This window comes from Trachemys scripta, chromosome 14, assembly GCF_013100865.1.
Source record: "Trachemys scripta elegans isolate TJP31775 chromosome 14, CAS_Tse_1.0, whole genome shotgun sequence".
Classification (NCBI taxonomy): Eukaryota; Metazoa; Chordata; order Testudines; family Emydidae; genus Trachemys; species Trachemys scripta.
This window is the reverse complement of record NC_048311.1, coordinates 1,737,951-1,758,116: the sequence shown is the minus strand read 5'-3', so window position 1 is coordinate 1,758,116 and position 20,166 is coordinate 1,737,951. Positions and strand designations below refer to the sequence as shown.

Sequence of the window (20,166 nt, the reverse complement as noted above, 5' to 3'; positions counted from 1 at the left end):
TGATTTAGGGTGTAGGGCACCTAGCTCCCATTAAAATCCCGAATTTATTTTGACATTTCTCTATCCTTATTATGGTATCTGAGTGACATATCAATTAGGTTTGATAAGGGATCACCAATCAGGCTTAAACTTTGGAGTTTGATATCCCTGCCAAAAAGACCCATGAAAAGCCGATTCATATCAGTGTACTATCAATTTTCCAGTAGGAGAATCAGAAAGAGCAGTAGGATTTTCCAAGGAGCCTAATAGATTCAGGCACACAACTCCCAGTGAATTTCAGGTGGGATATTGAAAGGTGATTTAATTGGGATCAGAATTAGACCAGTGTTGACTATTTTGAAAATCCCAGGCAAAATGTCTGAGAAATATGAACAAATACGAAATACTGGGGTCGGAGTGGGGTGGAGGTTAGAACAAGTTTGTTAACATTTCTGCACTGGTTGAGGATTAAAATAGCAGAGATGATCAAGTGAGGGAGACAGTTTCAGCTTCATGTTTGAATGTGTGTCTGGAGAGCTGTGCTTGGTCGCATGGCAGGATAATGATATGGTAGTGCTTAGCACCTAGAAAAGCACTCATTATCTATAGCACTCAAACCACTTTAAGCAGTATCTGTGTCCCCATTTTATAAATGAGGAAACTCAGGCACAGAGAGGGGAACTGACCGGTCCAAGATCATAAACAAGTTAGAAATGAAGCCCACAGCTTTGCACTCCCATTTTGGTGCCTAGTCCACTGAACTACATCACAATCTCCAGTATAATAGTGCCTAAGTGACCCATCAGTCCAGAAACACAGTTTGAGACTATGATGGACTGAGATTTTCAAAGCTGTCTAGGAAAACTCGATATCCCTCCCCCATTAATATTAATTGGAATTGAGCATAGGGATAATTTAGGAAACTTTCTCATTTGTGATTTACAAGCACTATTCCAAATCTCAGCACTCTCTGCTATTACTTACACAAATCCCAGACAATTTCTAGCCTCCCCAACAGGACCCAGCCACCATCAAAGCAGTCAGGGTAAGATTTTCAAAGCCACCTTTGGGCTCAGTTCCCATTCACTCATCAGGAATTGTATGTCCAAATCCCTTTAGGAAGCTTTAGATTATGAGCCTCAAAACCCATCAGCAGATCAATGCCCAATTCCATAAGCCCTCCCCATCTCAACAGATTCAGGCTATTTCATATCAAGTGAGGAAGTGAATTCCAGCAATGTATGGCCCCTATGGACAGGGCTGGCCCTAGACCAAATGGTGTCCCAGACACCATTTGGCGCCCCCTCCATTTGATAAACTTTTGAATACCTTATTTGTATTGCATTTGTAGCCCATTTCACGACTTTGCACAATTTGCCTGCATGATTTATCCCTGTCAGTCGTCTGGGTCACCTGCCCTTAAATCCAGCCCTGCCTGTGAAGAATACTCTTCCAGCAGCTTCTCTGTATTATTTCAAGGAGGTAGTGGCATGATCTCTCCACAGGCTGCAGTTGTATCAATATGAGACAGAGAGACAGTCTCAAGTTTATAGGTTCTACCTACAATATAGGAGTAGAGCAAACATCTTTAAGTTCTACCCAGAAAGCCAGCAACCAATGCAGATGATGGAGCACATGTACCTTCTACTCTCACCAGGGGTGACAGGTGGTATCAGGTATGCATGCCTCAAGTCATTAAGGGTGTTAGAGGTTAGAATAAATTCTATCCAGAAGTTAAGCAGCAACCCATGTACATAACAGAATGGCTGACGTACACCTACAATAAGACTCCGTTCTCTTCATGGCCCTATCTATTCAATGAAAAAAGGATGCTTTTAAAATTCATGTTAGCGAAACTTAATTGATTGAGCTAAGGTGACTGTGGAAATCTTAAACTCTGAATACATTAGGCATCTCAGGGTGTTTAGATCAGAATAGCTAACTCAACTTAACTAGCTTTTTTTTTTTTTTAAATGGGACCTTTTTACATTATTCTCACATACCCCAAGAGTGCTTCCACTTTTTACACCAGTAACCTACCTCTGAATAGACAGTGGCATAGGTGATGGTAGCGAGAACACCAAAGAAAAAGCTATGTGCTCCTAGCAAGAATTAGGCAGGAGAAAATTGTCAGGGTCACTTCTATTTGGTCATGTAAACACGTTTCAGTCCAACCACATGCCTTTTTATGAATTTGGGTAAAAAGTGGTGGGCAACCCCTTATCTGAAGTATTTTTTTTCCAAACTCCCTAACATTTAATATAAAAGTAATAGGGAAAAAAATTGCATCAGGAATACTTGACAGAGGATACTTGATCTTGAAGGGTTTTCATAGCATCATAGCATCTTTAGGCCAGAAGTGATCATTGTGATCATCTAGTCTGACCTCCTGTATAACACAGGCCATAAAAATGCTCCAAAATAATCCCTGTTTGAACGACAGTAGATCATTTAGAAAAACATCCAATTTTCATATAAAGATTGCCAGTGATGGAAAAGTCGATCCTCTCCAAATATTGGTGCCTGGCTCGATGATATGGCTGACCTCGCAGCTAAAGAATGACTGGCATTCCATAAAAAGGGAATGCCCTAACAATTCAAAGAAATTTGGGCTGACTTTTTTGTTTCTATAAGATCTGCTCTTGGATTTATTTTTTGGGAAGTTCTAGGGCCTGTGTTATCAGTCAGACTAGATGATCACAATGGGCCCTTCTGACCTTGGAATCTATACATCTATGAATATATAAAAACAAAGTTCAGATGTCTCCACCAGCAGAGACACTAGAATTAACCTTCCCAGTCTGGCTTCCTGAGCCAGCCATTGGGCTGGTAACCCGCAATGGAAGACAGCTTTTGAACAATTTGGAATTAAAATGTTAACATTATATTAAAATACTAAAAGTTTTGATTCCTTGAGTTTTGTTTCAGAGTTTGTTTTATTCCCTCTTAGACGCAAACCATAATAAATATAGAATGTGGAAATCACATATATAAATGACCATCATATATGTCATCCTCCTAGGATTTGGGGATCTCCCTGAGCTGCAGATTTTTCCTCTTCCTGATGTTTCTAGCGAGGTACATTGTGACCATGGCTGTGAACATCCTCACTGTGATGCTAGTTGTGACTTATCAGCACCTTCACACCCCCATGTACTTCTTCCTGGGGAACTTGTCCTGCTTGGAGATCTGCTACACCTCCACCATCCTGCCCAGTATGCTGGTCAGTCTCCTGACTGAGCACAGAACCATTTCTGTTAGTAGCTGTTTTGTGCAGTTCAATTTGTTTAGTGGTCTTGTATCTACAGAATGTTATCTCCTAGCCTCAATGTCTTGTGATTTGTATTTGCATTATGCTAACACACAGGCACCCCTAGGAAGCAATAGACACTGGGTATGTGTGTGAACAGACTCCAAAAGTTTAGCCCAGGTACGTCCTGACCGAACACCAGATAAGAGGGTTTGACAGAAGTGATGAATAGGGATGAATAGGGATGCTTTGCCCGAGACACCTGGAGCAAGGTACAAGAGGAGGTAACAAGCAGATGTCATGAAACATGTGAGGTGGGACATAAGGCTGTCTCAGTCTATAAATGTCAGGGTACCTCAGTTTAAACCTCTGTGTAGCCGAGGGACAGTAGAAATTCCCGCTGCTGACTGAGCCACTCCTTGGCACTGGGCACTCGTGTGTTAGTGTACCTGGAACCACAGAACCAGGATGCTAGAACTGTGCCTTGAGGCCAATACAGCTGGCCGAGTGCCTTTGTCACCGAACTAAGCCTGTGGTCTTTCTTTATGAGTAACATCGAGGTCTGCTGAATTAACATGCTGCACTGTCTGCTAGTGCCTCTGACATCAAAGAGCTCCAAGAACAGTAACAACATTGCAGGAGCAATAACATACTTCAGCACTGAACAACACTAACCTTATTGAGTATCTGTCCCTCTGAAAACAAAGGGAGTAACAGGTACTCAGCACCACACAGGATTTGAGGTACGAAGTTCTCACAGCTGTACCTCTCCCATCTTTTAGTTCAGATAGCTATCTATCTTGACTGGAGTACCATCTATACGTATTCACATGAAGAGAAGATATAGTGGAGGGCTCTTTATTATGGCAGACAAAGACAAAACAAGATCCAGAACCTGGAAATAGAAGTCAGCAAAACTCAAACAGGAAATAAGGTGCAAATGTTCATCTCTGAGGACAATTAACCACTGAAATGTTACACAGCATAATATTGTAATTTAAATGCAATGAATTGAACAACTCTGCAACTGTTCACATCATTTTTACCAATATCAATTCTCCACAAGTGTACATGCAAAGTGAGATTGAATTTCCATGGTGAAGGATATAATAAACATTTGATGACACTCACCTGGTTTTAGTCTTCTGAGGCAATAATGGAATTTTTCTCCTCCATCCTGTGGGGATTTCTCTGATAGGATTAAGAAAATCAGTAATATATTCCTTCATTCCATCTGTGTGGACACAATAAAGCCATTCCACCTCCGGACTGAGAGCCTCGGTGCTGTTAAGGAGGATGAAAGTCTTGGGGAAGGAGAACATCAAGCCCGAGTGGAGGGCAATGATCCCATAGTTGGGACCCTTCTTCCAGATGATGTCATGGTATCCTCTTGCACTGATGATACCTATCTCTTCCTAATAACTGGGTTCCCCTCCCTTGTAGGGGTAACAGTAACAGGGGATTTGATTATTAGAAATATCGATAGCTGGGTTTACGATGACCGGGAGAACCGCATGGTGAATTGGTTGGGTGTGAAGGTTGCTGACCCCTTCAGACATCTAGACAGGCTTATGTGCAGTGCTGGGGAGAAGCCATGGTTGTGGTACATGTAGGTACCAGTGACATAGGGAAAGGTAGGAGAGAGGTCCTGGAGGCCAAATTTAGTCTGCTTGGTAAGAGATTAAAGTCCAGGACCTCCATGGTAGCATTCTCTGAAATGCTTCCAGTTCCACACACAGGGCCAATCAGTCAGGCAGAACTGCAGGATCTCAATGTGTGTATGAGATGATGGTGTTGGGAGAAGGATTTTAGGTTTGTTTGACACTGGGGAATCTTTTGGGAAAGGACCAGAGTATAGAGGAAGGATGGGCTCCACCCAAGACAATAATGGAACCAGACTGCTGGCATGTAAAATTAAAAAGGTCACAGAGGAGTTCTTACACCAAGGTCTGGGTGAAAGCTGAAAGCTACAGAAGAGTACATGGTTCAGACAGAGACATCCCTTAGAGGAGGATCTATTAATGAGGGTTCTTTATGTCCTAGTAAAGAGGAGAGGATAGAAATTGATAAAGCACAGGTAGGAGGTGAAGAGAAACAGACAAATGAAGAAGAGTCCCATTCAATTACATCACATAAAGGCAAACAACTAAATATTGACAAATATTATAAATGCTTGTACACAAATGCTAGAAGTACTAAGATGAGTGAACTTGAGTGCCTGGTATTAAATGAGGATATTCATATAATAGGCATCACACAACCCAATGGGAGCCTTTCCAATTACTTCCATGGTCACTGGATCAATTCCATACTGAAGTGAGAAATTCAGGTCCTAGGAAGGGTTGGAAAACAGGGGGGAAAGAGAAAGCACTCACTATTCAGGAGGAAGAAGAGAGAGAAGAAACATCTTTCCCGCCCTTCAGCATGCAGAAGGGGTGCAGAATTTGGAAAGGGAGAGAGCGAGAGAGAGAAATGTGTTAAACCAGGCTTGATAGTTGGCCCAGGATAGCAAATAGTGTCACACAGGATCGAAAGTATCCCTGGTGCACCTTCCTGTCAATGTCTTGAGTCCTGATGGTGCATTAGCATTTCATAATATTACCTCAAGGTGGCATTTATTCCATGGCACAAATACTGCAAAGCAACAACAGGGACCAGGATGGTACAGCTGTTCTTTGCAACTTTGTTCAGACACAAAGGGCCAGATTTTTAAAGATATTTGGCACCTAGTGGGATTTTCAAAAGCATCTGGGTATCTAATACCCATTGAAAATCTGTGTTCCTAAATACCTCTAAAAATTTGGTCCAAAGTGACTGTTTCCTTGAGTCTAAATCTCTTGTAATCTAAGATCTCCAGCTGTAAATCCATCCCTGTGGGAAATAGAGCCAGATGTTCCTTGCAGGATTCTGAATGTTTGATTTCTTTCCTTTCTTGTTACTAAGGGCAGTTGGAGTTTCTTGGCAACATCACTGCAGAAGATCTTTGGGGATAATTACCTCGTGGTCATGAAAACGTATATAAGTAATCGCAGTGTGGCACTTTGGGAATCCTGCTTAGGTTGTGCCATTCACTTCTATCTAGGTGAATTAGGCCGGGATTTTTATTGAGGACATTAGGGGTATCTGAGTGTGTGTGTGTCTGGATTCTCTGTTTCACTATTCCACTGGCATTTCCAGTAGATCATGTCTGAAGCAAATCAAAGCCAGCTGGCCAGATCCTAAGTCGTATAAAGCAGTACAGCAAACGCTGAAGTCAGTGGAGCTACACAGATTTATGCAAGCAGGGAATCTGGCCCATTGACTCCAAAGGGGCTATGCTGAATTATACCAGTTTAGGGACCTGGTTTAATATGGTTAGTGTGTGTTTGTCTGAGTTTACGTACAGTTTGTTTGGTACATGTGTTTGTCTGTTTCCTTTACTCTCTCTGTGTGTGTATGTCTAGAACTGTATTTGTCTGGAATTTATATGGATGTGTTTGTAGTTCTGTGTGGGTGAGATCATGTTTGTGTGATCATATTTGTGTGTTTTATTTTGTTTGTAGGTTTGTGTGTGTGATTCTGTTTGCAGCTATGTGTCATTGTGTTTTTATGGTCATATACCTGGGTTAATCATTTTTTTTGCGTGTTCTTAAGTGTGTGTTTAACCGCATTTGTCTGCTCATCTCTGTGTGTGTGTCATGGTGATTGACTATAGGTTTGTGTGCGAGATTCTGTTGTGAATGTATGTTCATCTGTGTATGTTTAATTGTTTTTTGGGGGGATTTTTCCAAAGAAACCAAGTGAGTAAGGAGCACAAGTCACATAAAACTCCAGAGACTTGTATCTCTGTCTTTCTAGGCACTTTTAAAAATCCCACACAAGGTCTGAGGATCTGTGTTTGTAGATTGTGTCTTTGTGCTCATGTGTGTGTCATAGAATCATAGCTCTGGAAAGAACCTTGGGAAGTCATCAAATCCAGCCCCCCTGTGCTGAGGCAGTAAACTTAGACCATCCCTGACAGATGTTTGTCCACCGTCATCTTACAAACCTCCAGTGATGGGATTCCACTGCCACCCTTGGAAGCCTTTTCCAGAGCGTAACAACCCTTATTTCATTATAGAGACAAGGTGGGTGAGGTAATATCTTTTATTGGACCACCTGCTGTTGGTGAGAGAGACAAGCTTTCAAGCTTACACAGAGCTCTTCTTCGGGTCATTATTTCATTATGTCCTTGTGTTTGTATTTGTATGTTGTGTAATATGTGAAAGGTGGTTTCAAAGAGGATGGTGATCAATTGTTCTCCATGTCCACTAAGAGTAGGACAAGGAGGAATCAGTGTAGTTTGCATCTGGAGAGATTCAGGTTAGATATTAAGAAAAACTTTCCAGCTCTAGGGATAGTTAAGCTCTGGAACAGGTTACCTAGGGAGGTTGTGGAATCCCCGTCACTGGAGATTTTTAAGAACAGGTTGGACAAACACCTGTCACAACTGATCTAAGTTTACTTGGTCCTACCTCAGCACCGGGAGCTGGACTAGATAACCTCTTGAGATCTCTTCCAGCCCCACATCTCTGCAATTCAATGTCTACTTATATCTGTAGATTTGTTTGTGTCAGACTGTTGTGTATGTATGTTGATGACTAAAAAACTGGCCCATATCTCCCTTTGAAAATTCTGGCCTTAAAGGTATTTAGGCACCTCATGGGATTTTCAAAAGATCTAGGTGCCTAACACCCATTGAAATCATTTGGACCTTAGTGATTTTGGATGCCTCAATTTTCAGTTTTCTAATGTGTGATGCCTTAAAGAGGGCTGATTTTCAGAAAGTGCTGAAGAATCATGTCCCTTTAAGGTGACTTAAATTGGGCAATTCAGAATCTTGTGGGCAGCTTTGAAAATCTTAGTCATAGGGGGAGATTTTTTAAAGGCATAAAGGATAGTTAGACCTCCAGCTCCCATTTCAAAGGCACCCTTTGTCTTTAAAAATCCACCCCTTTACCCAGTGCCAACTCTCAATGCCATATTAAATATTGTAGCTGGGCTTCTGCTCAGCTGGGCAGCCCCATATTCTGCAGTTCATATCCCTCCCTTGTGACTGCCAGGTCCCTGCATCCCAAAGAAATCTATGGTTCCTGTGAACTCAACCTAACTTGACTAAGTATGAGTGTCACATCTCGTCTAAATGAACACTTAGTTTGCAGCAAGCTGGGGTGTACTAAGTATCTGACTGGATGCTGCTGCCACACACTAATAGCTCCCGAGTGCACTTTGAGCTACTCCCGTTGCAAAGCAGGCTAGATCAAAGCACACTAGGGGACTGTTAGTGAAGGGTGTAAATCTACCCCACACTAGCCTGCAGTGTAACAAGTGTCCATCTGAACACTGCTGCCGTGCACTAAGTGTCCATGCAGGTAAGACCTCAGCGGCAGTATGAAAGTCCTGGGGCTTGGGTGCTTTATGGAAGGGTGGGAGAGGGATATTAATTAGGTGAGGAGGAGAGAGTGGGGGGTGGCCACAGTCAGGAAGGACATAGAAAGAGAGCAAGAAATAGACAGACATGCCTGGAAAGAAAGAAAGAGACTAATCTAGTCATGATGATGACGATAGATAAATTAGATAGGAGTGAGTGAGTGATTAGCAGGAGATAAGGGGAACTAGTTGATTCTGTCTTCTACCGCTGAAAAGTGTTATTAGGTTTATGTGTGTCATAGTTAGTGATGTACCTGGGTACGGGCCCAGATGGGATGTAGATGAGGAAATGGTGTGTGCTGGCTGGCTCGGAGGTGGCACAGAAAATCCATGTAGGTGGTAGTGGGAAAGGTTGGTATGAAACACACCAGCGATGGGAGAGTTTTGTGGAGCTTTATGAATTTAGTACTAGAGTTGTATAGAGGGAAAGTTCTGATACAGGATTCCTGTTGTATTGACCTGACCAGAATTGAAACCGCATTCTCTCCTCACAGAGCTATAGATAGGGTTATCCTCTCCTTGATCAATGATGAATTTAGGTCTGCAGCCAAATTTGTATTGAGTAGAAATAGCTAAGCACACAAGAGCACAGACATGCTCAAACATATACAGACACAGAAACCACAGATATACGCTACTGCACTTACACATGCACAAACACAATTAAACACACACACTGACACTACCACAAATACACACAAAAAAACATACACACATAACGCACACAATCATATACATACACATTGAAACACATGTGCAGGTGCTACCAGAATCACACAAAAGCACACACAATTGAACACACGAACATCTAAATACAAATCAGCAAACATTCATAACTGTATACATACACAAATGAACACAGAGACACTACCACAATCACACAGAATCACATACACAATCACATACACGAACAACACCACACACAGCACAACCATATATATATATATATATATAAAATAGAAAATAGGCACTACTGTAATCATACACACAATGGCAAACATACACAACAATACACCTAATCAAATATATACACACACACAAAATAAAACTCTCTCTCTCACACACACACACGACCAGATACAGTAACAAACACAATCATGCAATTAAACACACACATGAAGAGACACACAGATACACTTTCTTGCCTTTATATTGCACAATTTAATTATCCGCTAAAATTTTCTGTCCAAGTTCACAAACAACCTAAATCTGAGATTTCCAAAAGACACCTAAGGGATTTAGATGCCCAGTTCCCATAAACTGTAATGAGGACTGGGCATACAAATCCTTTAGGTGGCTTTGAAAACCTTAGCCTCATTCCTTACATTTATTCCCTCTAGAGTCATCCCTCTCAGCTCTGAAGAAATGGCAAATGAAACTGCCCCAACTGAATTCATCATCATGGGGTTCTCCAACCTCCAGCAGCTGCAGTTCTTGCTCTTTAGCGTCTTCTTGGTCACCTACCTCTGCACTCTGGTGGGGAACATCTCCATCATCATGATTGTCTGCACAGATCCCCGGCTCCGCACCCCCATGTACTTCTTCCTGGGAAACCTCTCTTTCCTGGACATCTGCTACACCACCACCAATGTCCCCCAGATGTTGGTGCACCTGTTGGCAGAAAGGAAGAGGATCAGCTATGCAGGCTGCATCATGCAGCTCTATTTTTTCCTCTCCTTTGTGGGCACAGAGTGCATCCTCCTGGCTGTGATGGCTTATGACCGCTATGTGGCGATATGCAACCCCTTGCACTACTTGGTCATCATGAGGAAAGCTGTCTGCCTCGAGCTAGCTGGTGCCTGCTGGGCCAGCGGCTTCCTCAACTCTGTGGTGCACACATTTTTCACCTTCCGGCTGCCTTTCTGTGGGGCCAACCAGCTCAATTACTTCTTCTGTGACATCCCACCCCTCCTCAAACTCTCCTGTGGGGACACCTCCCTCAATGAGATCATCCTGCTCGCCATCGGGGTCTTCATCGGGTGGACCCCGTTCCTGTGCATAGTCCTGTCTTATGTCTATATCATCTCCACCATCCTGAAGATACGCTCCACAGAGGGGAGACTCAAAGCTTTCTCCACCTGCGCGTCTCACCTGACCATCGTCCTGATGTACTACGGAAGCTCCATCTTCACCTACGTCCGGCCCATCTCCAGCTACTCACTGGACAACGACAGACTGATCTCAGTGCTTTACAGCATAGTAACCCCCATGATGAATCCACTGATCTACACCCTGAGAAACAAGGATGTGAAGGGGGCTCTGAGAAAAGTTTTCATGGGGAAATTGTGTTTGCAATGAAAGGGGCAAATTTCCCCTCCCGGAGGATTCTCAATATTATCTGGGGGCTAAAGTTCTCTGCTTTGTGTTTTCCCATCTATGGTCAGTAGAATTGGTGAAAACATGAAAAAAAAAAGTACAACAATATACAATAAAAATCTAGACATTGTTTTCAGTTTGAACAATGAAATGGTCCCGTTTTTGTCTCTTGTTTTTTGATTAAACATTGTACTGAATTGCTAATGATGGGGGGTTTTTTGTTTTCTTTTTTACAATATTTAAGTGAAATTATATTCAAAATAATTCTCAAAATGGTTAGCACAATTTTTCATTTACTGAAACTGCTCAGGTAAAAAAAAACAACAATTTCAATAAAAAAAATTATATACATAAAACTAATTGCAAAAAAAAAAAAAAAACCTAAAAAATTAAAATGTCCACAACTTTTTACAAACTCACACCACACATTTATGAAAGACCATTTTGGGGGGATTTTTTTCTGTTTCAAAATGTTTGGTCTCCTCCAATAGTAATAAAACATAAAATAATATAAAACAAAACAAAATCAATAAAAATCAACTCATCTCACAGAACAGAGAACAAAAAAGACACAGTGAATTCCAAAAAAAAGTGCTTTATTTACAAAGCCCTGTAAATTAATCAGTAAATTAAATGGCAGAGAACAGTAACAAATGGTAAAGAGAGGTTTATACTGGTTGTAAGATGGTGCCAAAGATAAGGAGTCACAATGTATAATGGATGCTGGTGGCTGTAGGCCTTGCTGGAGCCCTGTGCATGAGAACCGGTATGAATCAAAGGCTAGAAACCAGAGTAGGCCTGGCTCTGGCAAAATAGCAATGCACCAGGTGCCAGATAACCAAGTAAAAACATTCCTGACCAGAGAGGATGGTTCAAAAACATACAGATCTCTCAAATAACTATGTAAACACATTCTTAAGAGATGGTACAAGAACACATCAACCCCTTGTAAGAAAAGGATGGAATGACAGGATAATGGGTGAGGATGTTTTGTTCAAACTAGCAGGTACAAGGACAAGGGTGGTAACTAACGTCTGGAGTGTAAAACATAACTTGTTTGTATCAATGTATAAAAGGAGATATCCCAGGAGGGGCATCTTTGTGTTGGCCTAGAGGACAGGCCCATGGTGTCCTGACTGAGCCGGTAACATTGTCACGGGCATATATGTGTTAGTGAACTTGTAACCATTGAGTCAGGGCGCTGGTGACGGGCTTCATCAACAATAAACCTGGCCGAGGGCCTTCACCATCCAACCGAGCCTGTGGTCTTTCTTTATGAGTAACATTGAGGTCTCCTGAATAGGCAACCTGTGTCCTCTGCTCGTGCAGCTGACACCAGAGCTCCAAGAACAGCAGCACTGAGCAGCCGGAACAACTTATCAGCTTTAACAACTCTCAGCAGCACTAATGAGAAAGGGGTGGCTAGCCTGCACAATGGGCACTGGGGCAGCAGAGGGTGAGGGTCGGGGAAGGAGCAACTATTCTGTATAATGGGCAGTAGGGTAACAGAGGGTGAGGGGTGGGGAAGGGGCGGCTATTCTGTATAATGGGCACTGGGGCAACAGAGGGTGAGGGGTGGGGAAGGAGCGCCTATTCTGTATAATGGGCACTGGGGCAGTAGAGAGTGAGGGGTGGGGAAGGGGCGGCTATACTTTATAATGCGCACTAGTGGGAACAGGGTGAGGGTGGGACAGCAAGGGAATTTCAGCCATGTTGTGTGTACTTTTTGTTAGTTTAGCACCACTTTCATCTTCAATAGTGGTAGGAAAAGTTGTAGTAGTCGCTGTATCACAAGTTACAACAGTGGTTGCAGTATTAGGATGACAATTAGTTCCTGTAGGCCAGGACCCTATTTCAAAGGGACATTCCCTGCCCTGCAGAGTGTCCAATCTAATGGTATGACTACACCCCATTGGAAACCCAGGTCTGTGGGACCCAGGCTTGTGGGCTCAGCATTTCCAAGCCCATGCTTGAGGACCCACACTGCATCATAAGCCTGGGTTTGCAATTGCTGGACCCAGGTCTCACAGCCATGCTAATGTGTCCATGCTGCACCATGCAGACCTTCTGACTCGGGACTGAGGCTTGAGCTGCATCCACACTGCAAAATGACAGGGCTTGGGCTTGAGTCTCAGTGGGGCCCGGGCTCTGATCCTGTAGCACTTCCAGGAGGTGGGCCTGGGTTGGACTGAAACCTGAATCTGAGCCCAGGTTTACAGTGTGGTGTAGACATACCCTAAGACTAGGCTTGGAAGGATTAGAATTTCATCGGTAAATGTCAGTAAACATTGATTTCACTGAACACATACAAACCAAATAAAAAAATATTTCCATTGATAATAATCAAAATTGACAGCTAAGCAAAGGAAGTTTAATGCAAAGTTATTTACTTTGTATATTTTGACCTCTAATGTAGACAATGTGTGTTTTAATGGTGATAAAATTTTAGCTCTTTGAAACTCAACATCTACTGTCGTTATCAACACTCATATTATTCATCAAAATTATTAAAAAAATAAAAATAGAATTCTGCCCAGCCTATTATTAGACATGTGAATCAACGAGACAATTCTGATCAGCATGAGAAAGAGCTGCCACAGCAAACCAGCTGTCTAACCATTGTTAAGCGCTTTTTCAAGTGTCGTGGCAGGGAACATGTAAGGAAGGGATCTGAGGTGGCTTTGCGGGTGGGGAGCTCCTCCCTTGCTTGAAGGGTTTCATGGGAGAAAACATAAAGGTGCATGTTAGAATATGTTAGAAATGGGCAATCAGGACTGGCATGATTTGTGGAATGAAGGCAGGGGTCCATGTCTCTCACTATATGATCGGAGAGAGAGTTGTGATTGGGCCCTTTATATTACACCTGTATAAAGAGCAAAAGACACAACACAAAAACAAACAGGCACGGTGAGCTCCAAATAACCATGTCTACTAATTATGTACACTATGCAAGACCTATCTACATGCACACGATTCTGCTCTGGCTGGGTTCTAGTGGCTTCTGAAACAGAGAACACAGTGAGCGCCACTAGTGTGCCCACAAACTATTTAAAGCGATACTACCCAAGTTCAATGCACCACTAAAAATAGCCATGTAGCTGTTCCCGCTTGGGCTGTGAAACCCATCCCCCTCCCTGGGTGTCAAAGTCTGAGCTCCAGCCCAAGCAGGAATGGCTACATGGCTATATTTAGCACCATAGCACAAGTCCCAGAAGCCTGAGTCTGTAGACCTAGGCTCTGAGATTCAATGCTGTGTTTTTTTGTTTTTTGTTTTTTTTGTTTTCCATACAGATGTATCCATAGGGTCTTGACCCTGTTCCCATTGAAATCAGAGGCAAAAGTCCCATTGTTTCCATGCAAGTAAAGTAGGACAGGGTAGCATTTATCAAGTGCCTAAGTGAGTTGGGAGTATAAGCCCCATTGTCTTTCAATAAGACTTGTTGCCTAGCTCATTTTGGTGCTTTTGGAAATCTGACCCGTGATAGCATATAGATTCTAATAATTATGGCTGGTTTCAATGGGACTGATGTGCCTAACTCCTTCAGGTTCATTTCCAGATCCTATCCTACAGGGGGTTAAATGTGGGTAGACAGTGTAGTATAACACAACAGTAACGATCTAGCTAAGTTACTATTATTGCCAAGGGCAAGTCTTCACAATTCATGAATCAGGCTCCAAAAGAATCATAAGATTGGCTTAAAATTCATGAGATTTTTGAAAGAATAATATATTTTGTTTGCTTCATATTTGCCGTCTGTTTTTGAACAGTTAGGATGCCTTTGCATCACATTTTCAAGCTTTTCTCTTCAACCATAGAACTATTATAGTATTAGCACAACTCACAGTCTTTAATGTATTTATTCTAACAACATCCGTGGGGTAGAGAAGGACAATTATCCCCACGTTTCAGGTGAGGAACTGAGACATAGAAAGCCAGATTTAAAAAGTTATTTACTTTCAATGGGAGTTAGGCACCTAAACTGCAAAGACACCTTTGTAAATTTCATTAGGCACTGCTCTGCATCATTAGGCACCTAAATACCTTTGTAAATCTGGCCACAGAGATTAAGAGTAAGAAGAAGAGTAAAGATATCTAAAGATGTAGATAGGCACTTAATCAGATTTTCAAAAGTATCTAGGCACGCCCATTAAAATCAATAGATTTTTAAAAGGTACTTAGTCACCTTCCATTGAATTCTTGGGCTCTTTTGAAAGCCTGATCAGGTTACTATCTACTTCTTGAGGTGCCTAAATATCTTTAAAAATGTCACCATAAGTGACTTGGCTAGAAACTCTGTGCCAGAGCAGAGAACTGATCCAGGGTCTCCCAAGTCACTGTTCTAACCACTGGATTATCCCATCTCTCAGTGAGGGTGGTGATGGTGATGGAAGTCGGAGAAGCGAGAGGAAGACACAATCCTGGAAACTAACCTACAAGGGCTGTTTGCAGTGTTGTTGTACCCATGTCGGTCCCAGGATATTAGAGAGACAAGGTGGGTGAGGTAATACCTTTTATTGGACTAACTTCTGTTGGTGAGAGAGACAAGCTTACACAGCTTTTGAGCTTACACAGAGCTCTTCTTCAGGGATGAACATTTTATTGTTAGGATGAAAATTTCTCCCAATCAGTTTTCCCAGGGCCTTTTTGATCTCTTGGTTTCTCAGGCTGTAGATGAAAGGGTTAATCAGTGGTGGCAGCACAGTATAGAAAACAGCCACCACCAGGTTTTGCTTAGATGGCGAGTTGGAGGTGGGCACTATATAGACAAAAATGCTCGTACTGAGGAATAAAGTGACGACCATGAGGTGGGGCAGACAAGTGGAGAAGACCTTATGCCGACCCTGAATGGAAGGTATTTTCAGGATGGCAGAGAAGATTTTAACATAAGACACAGCTATTAAAGCAAAACAGCTGAAACACAAACAAAGACCAATGGCGATCATCACAGTTTCACTAATATTGTCCTTGGAGCAACGGAGATTCAGCAGTGGGGGGATATCACAGAAGAACTGGTTGATAACCGAACCACAGAAGGGCAGCGAAAATGTACTTACAGTGTGCAAAGCGGAATACAATCCACAGCCCACCCATGACCCACAGGCTAACTTAAGACACAGATTCTTATTCACAGTGATTGTATAGTGCAGAGGTTTGCATATTGCAACATAGCGGTCAAATGCCATAATAGTGAGGAAAATGAGTTCGGTAGCTATCAGAGAAACAAATGAAAACAATTGTCCAGCACATTCAGGGAGAGAGATCACTCTAGTGTTGCACAGGGAATTGACCATAGATTTGGGGACAGTGACAGAGATGTAGAGGAGGTCTATGAATGATAAGTTGCCGAGGAAGAAGTACATGGGGGTGTGAAGGTGCTGATCAACAGCTATGACTGTGATGATGACAAAGTTCCCCAACAAAGCTGCCAGGTAAATCACTAAAAACACTGCAAAGTGTAAAATCTGCAGCTCCCGAACATCAGAGAATCCCAGGAGAAGGAACTCTATCATGGTGGTTTGATTTCCCATCTTCTTCTTGTATAAACTGTGCTCAGCCTGCAATGACAAAAACAAGAAGAATGGTAAAGACAAGAAGATGTTATAATATAACATTGGGAGCAATATAGACATGTCCTGTATTCCATATAGGGTTCAGTTCTACAACACCCTACTGAATATTCTCTGGGAGGGGCTGAAAAATCCAAATTTACATCACTTTTAAAGAATTCCACAGGGTTTGTGTGTATGTGCATGTGTTCATGTTTGTGAACAACAAAGGACTTTGTGTCTGTGTGTTTGTGCCATTATAGTTCTCCATGATACCCTTAACTCCAACTTTGAACAGGAAACTTTGACATCCAAGCCATCTAATGCATCAAGAGAAAATTTACAATACAGTACAGGTTCATAAAACATGAAAGAGAATGAGGAAATTAATACCTTTGAATGATATCATATTCAGTTATATCCTCGCTATCAGTCGATTCCTGTGAAATGCTGAGTATCTAGCTATCTATCCTGGTATCTCCATGTCAGCTGATATTTTAGTAGTACAAATGTTACAGTTTATCTAAGAGTCTAAAGGAATTTACCATTCTAGCACAGTCAGCTCTCTCTTCAATTATGAAGGTCTCTTTTCACCTCCTGCTTCACGGTGAACTCTAAAAAGAATGATGAGACCCATATGGGAAGATCATGGAAATGTCCATGTATCCCTCACTCCCTTGGCTGAGTTTTCCAGGAACGAATTATGCTGTGAAAACTACACAGCCCTTTTACTTTGAATGCTGTCTGACTTCCTTTTGCCTTCACTGTTTCAGGATGACTGAAATGCTGAAGGAAGATTCACTGGTAAATTATCAGTTTCCAAGCACCTTTGGGGAAATGGCCGGAGGCCCCATAATGAGATAAGCTCTCACAATAAACAACACTGCGGCACTGTCTATGTTTTGCATGAATAATACATTACACAGAGGTTTTCAAAGGAGCCCAAGAGAGTTAGCTGCCCAGTTCCCAGTGAATTCCAATGTTTCAATATTTAATTATCTGCACAGCTAGGAAACTGCATCTTATTTCAAGGATGAATTTATCTAAACTCAGTTTCCGGGTACCAAATCTTATTATGTCTTTGTCAGAAAGGTTCATAAGCCCCTTCCTCGCTATCTGATATTTTGATTTTTTTTTAATGGGATTTTACTGAAAGTGACTTTTTCATGGAAAAAATAATTTGCAATGAAATTTTGCATTTTAATGACACTTTTTAACCATATTTCTTTTTAACCATATTTCTTGAAAATTGAGGTNTGGCGGGCCGTGCGCCAAAGGTTGCCGATCCCTGATCTGGACTATAGGGAGATATGTGGGTGATGAGTCATATTATAGAAGAATATGGGGTTGTGAGTGGAGCTATAGGGGAAAAGGGGCATGAGATAGTCTGGTGTGGTGAGCCAGACTATAGGGACATGGGTGTGTGTGAGGAGGTTTATGAGGGGCACAGGAATACTTAGAAAGAGAGACACCTTAAATAAACAGATATCCACACCGGTCGAGGGTGCGTTACTATTCTACTCAGGTCAGATTACATGCTTAGTGCAGTATGGATTGACGTGAGTAAATACATAAGTATTTGGCTCAATAAAGACCGGTAGGTCCACATTACACACAAAGAGCAGCCGCTTACAGAGTGTTAACCTTTATTTTAACATTAAGGACAAAAGTAGAAGCTGCATTAGAGATCCCAGTGTATGTATGTGTGTGTGTCTCCTTAACAGCCTTCACCCTACTCAGCACAAGAGGTTTGTAGCTGGGAATAAGGATTTATCTGCATGTGAAGCTAGAGTACGCAGAGAACAAGTTAGCCGTACTGATGAAAGCTGCATTCCCCAGAGTTTGCAAGTATCTGGTGAAGCATTTCATACTTTGATAGGCATTAGGTGCAAATTCACCCTCTGGTGGTTCCAGTTGCATTTATACAATGAAATGGTCTCCAATTCTGCTGTAGGCCATTTAGAGCTTTACCATTTCCCATCCTTTTGTGCTGTTTGTTGTTTGGTCTCATCCCTATTACATTTTCCTCACAGGGGAGTTTACAGAGTTCTGACGTCTTATCCATAACATTAAAAGAAAGCCAGGAGAGAAACAGAAAATGGGAGGATAGATGATAATAATAAGACCTTGCTCTTATGCAGCATTTTTCACTGATGGCTCTCAAAAAACTTTGTAGAGAAGGTCAGTATCATTATTCCCATTTTAAAGGTGGGGAATAAAGCGGATGATAAAAGTTATGGAGGATCAGACAGAGTTGCTCAAGTCTCTGATACAGCTACAGACTGAGAAGATCCGAGTTTGAGCGCCTCTGCAGCAGATGCACAATTCTTTGCCAACCCTACCCCCCTCTATGCCCACACATTCCTTTTCATTCCACAGCACTCCTGAGTTTCCCCATCACTCCACTCCCTCTCACAGCTTGCACAATGATAGCTGGAGCTACACACAGTTGTGAGGTTTTACCCTTTTTAACAATAAATAAAGGCTAAGGTATTGAATGGCACAGCATTTTTATTCTGTGTTCTACAAAAGTGTATAGCAATCAATTCACTCTCGGGAACAGGTTCCTAAAGCATTGTGTTGCATGGATCTAGGGCCCCAAAATTGTACATGGATGCACCAGGGAAGCAACTCCAAAGTAGACGTGTTAGTGCCCCTCATTGTCAAAGTGGTTCCTCAAAGCTTCTCTGATGTTAATAGCAGCCCTCTGGGCTCCTCTGACAGCCCTAGAATCTGGCTGTTCAAACTGTGCAGCCCAGTGCTCTGCCTCAGTGCTCCACACCTGAGCAAACATTTCACCCTTAGAGTCACACAGATTATGCAAAGTGCAGCACGCAGCTATGACCACGGGAATATTATCCTCAGTAAGGTCTATCCTGCCATTTAAACACCTCCACCGAGCTTTCAAATGGCCAAAGGCACATTCGACTACCATGCAGCACCTGTTCAGCCTGTTGTTAAAATGCTCCTTTCTGCTGTCCCGGTGCCCTGTGTAAGGTTTCATGAGCCAGGGCTGTAAGGGGTAAGCCGGGTCTCCCAGGATTACTATGGGCATTTCCACATCCCCCACTGTAAACTTGTGGTCTGGAAAGAAAGTCCCCACCTGCAGCTTTCTGTACAGGCCCCTGTTCCTGAAGATGTGTGCATCATGCATCTTTCCAGACAGGCCTGCCTTGATGTCCGTGAAACGCCCCCAGTGATCCACAAGCAGCTGCAACACCATGGAGAAGTAACCCTTCCTACTGATGTATTCAGAGGCAAGGTGGTCTGGCGCTAAAATTGGAATGTGTGTGCCATCAATCCCCCTGCCACAGTTAGGGAAACCCATCTCTGCAAAGCCATCCACTATTGCATGCACATTTCCCAGAGTCATGGTCCTACGCAGCAGGATGTGATTTATTGCCCTGCACACTTGGAGTAATACAGCCCCAACAGTGGACTTTTCTACTCCAAATTGATTTGCGACTGACCAGTAGCAGTCTGGATTCATCAGCTTCTACACAATGATTGCAACACGCTTCTCTACTGGAAAGGCAGCTCTCAATCTGCTGTCCTTGCACTGCAGGTCGGGGGCCAGCTCAGCACATAGCTCCATGAAGGTTGCTTTACGCATCCTAAAGTTCTGT

At 42.5% G+C, this 20,166-nt stretch overlaps 2 protein-coding genes across 2 annotated transcripts; one reads left to right on the top strand and one right to left on the bottom strand.

Annotated features, from left to right (window-relative positions):
- Window positions 1-10,027: 10,027 nt before the first annotated feature.
- LOC117887413 (olfactory receptor 5V1-like) lies at window positions 10,028-11,042 on the top strand. The gene has a single exon (XM_034790017.1). The coding sequence runs from the start codon at window positions 10,043-10,045 to the stop codon at window positions 10,973-10,975; it is 933 nt and encodes a 310-aa protein (XP_034645908.1). The 5' UTR covers window positions 10,028-10,042; the 3' UTR covers window positions 10,976-11,042.
- Window positions 11,043-13,952: 2,910 nt separating this feature from the next.
- On the bottom strand, window positions 13,953-20,153 carry LOC117887516 (olfactory receptor 14A16-like). The gene is made up of 3 exons (XM_034790165.1): window positions 20,067-20,153; window positions 15,563-16,549; window positions 13,953-13,994 (listed from the first exon to the last, which is right to left on the bottom strand). Exons 1-3 carry the CDS (start codon window positions 20,151-20,153, stop codon window positions 13,953-13,955), a joined length of 1,116 nt encoding a protein of 371 aa, XP_034646056.1.
- Between the last annotated feature and the right edge of the window lie 13 nt (window positions 20,154-20,166).

Excerpts from the sequence above, each read along its gene's own strand:
- LOC117887516 (XM_034790165.1), bottom strand. The coding sequence starts at position 20,153 with ATGCGTAAAGCAACCTTCATGGAGCTATGTGCTGAGCTGGCCCCCGAC. Across the intron at positions 16,550-20,066 it reads GATTGAGAGCTGCCTTTCCA|GCTGAGCACAGTTTATACAA; the intron begins GTAGAGAAGCGT and ends TTGTCATTGCAG. Across the intron at positions 13,995-15,562 it reads TCCCTGAAGAAGAGCTCTGT|AAGCCACTAGAACCCAGCCA; the intron begins GTAAGCTCAAAA and ends TCTCTGTTTCAG.
- LOC117887413 (XM_034790017.1), top strand. The coding sequence starts at position 10,043 with ATGGCAAATGAAACTGCCCCAACTGAATTCATCATCATGGGGTTCTCC.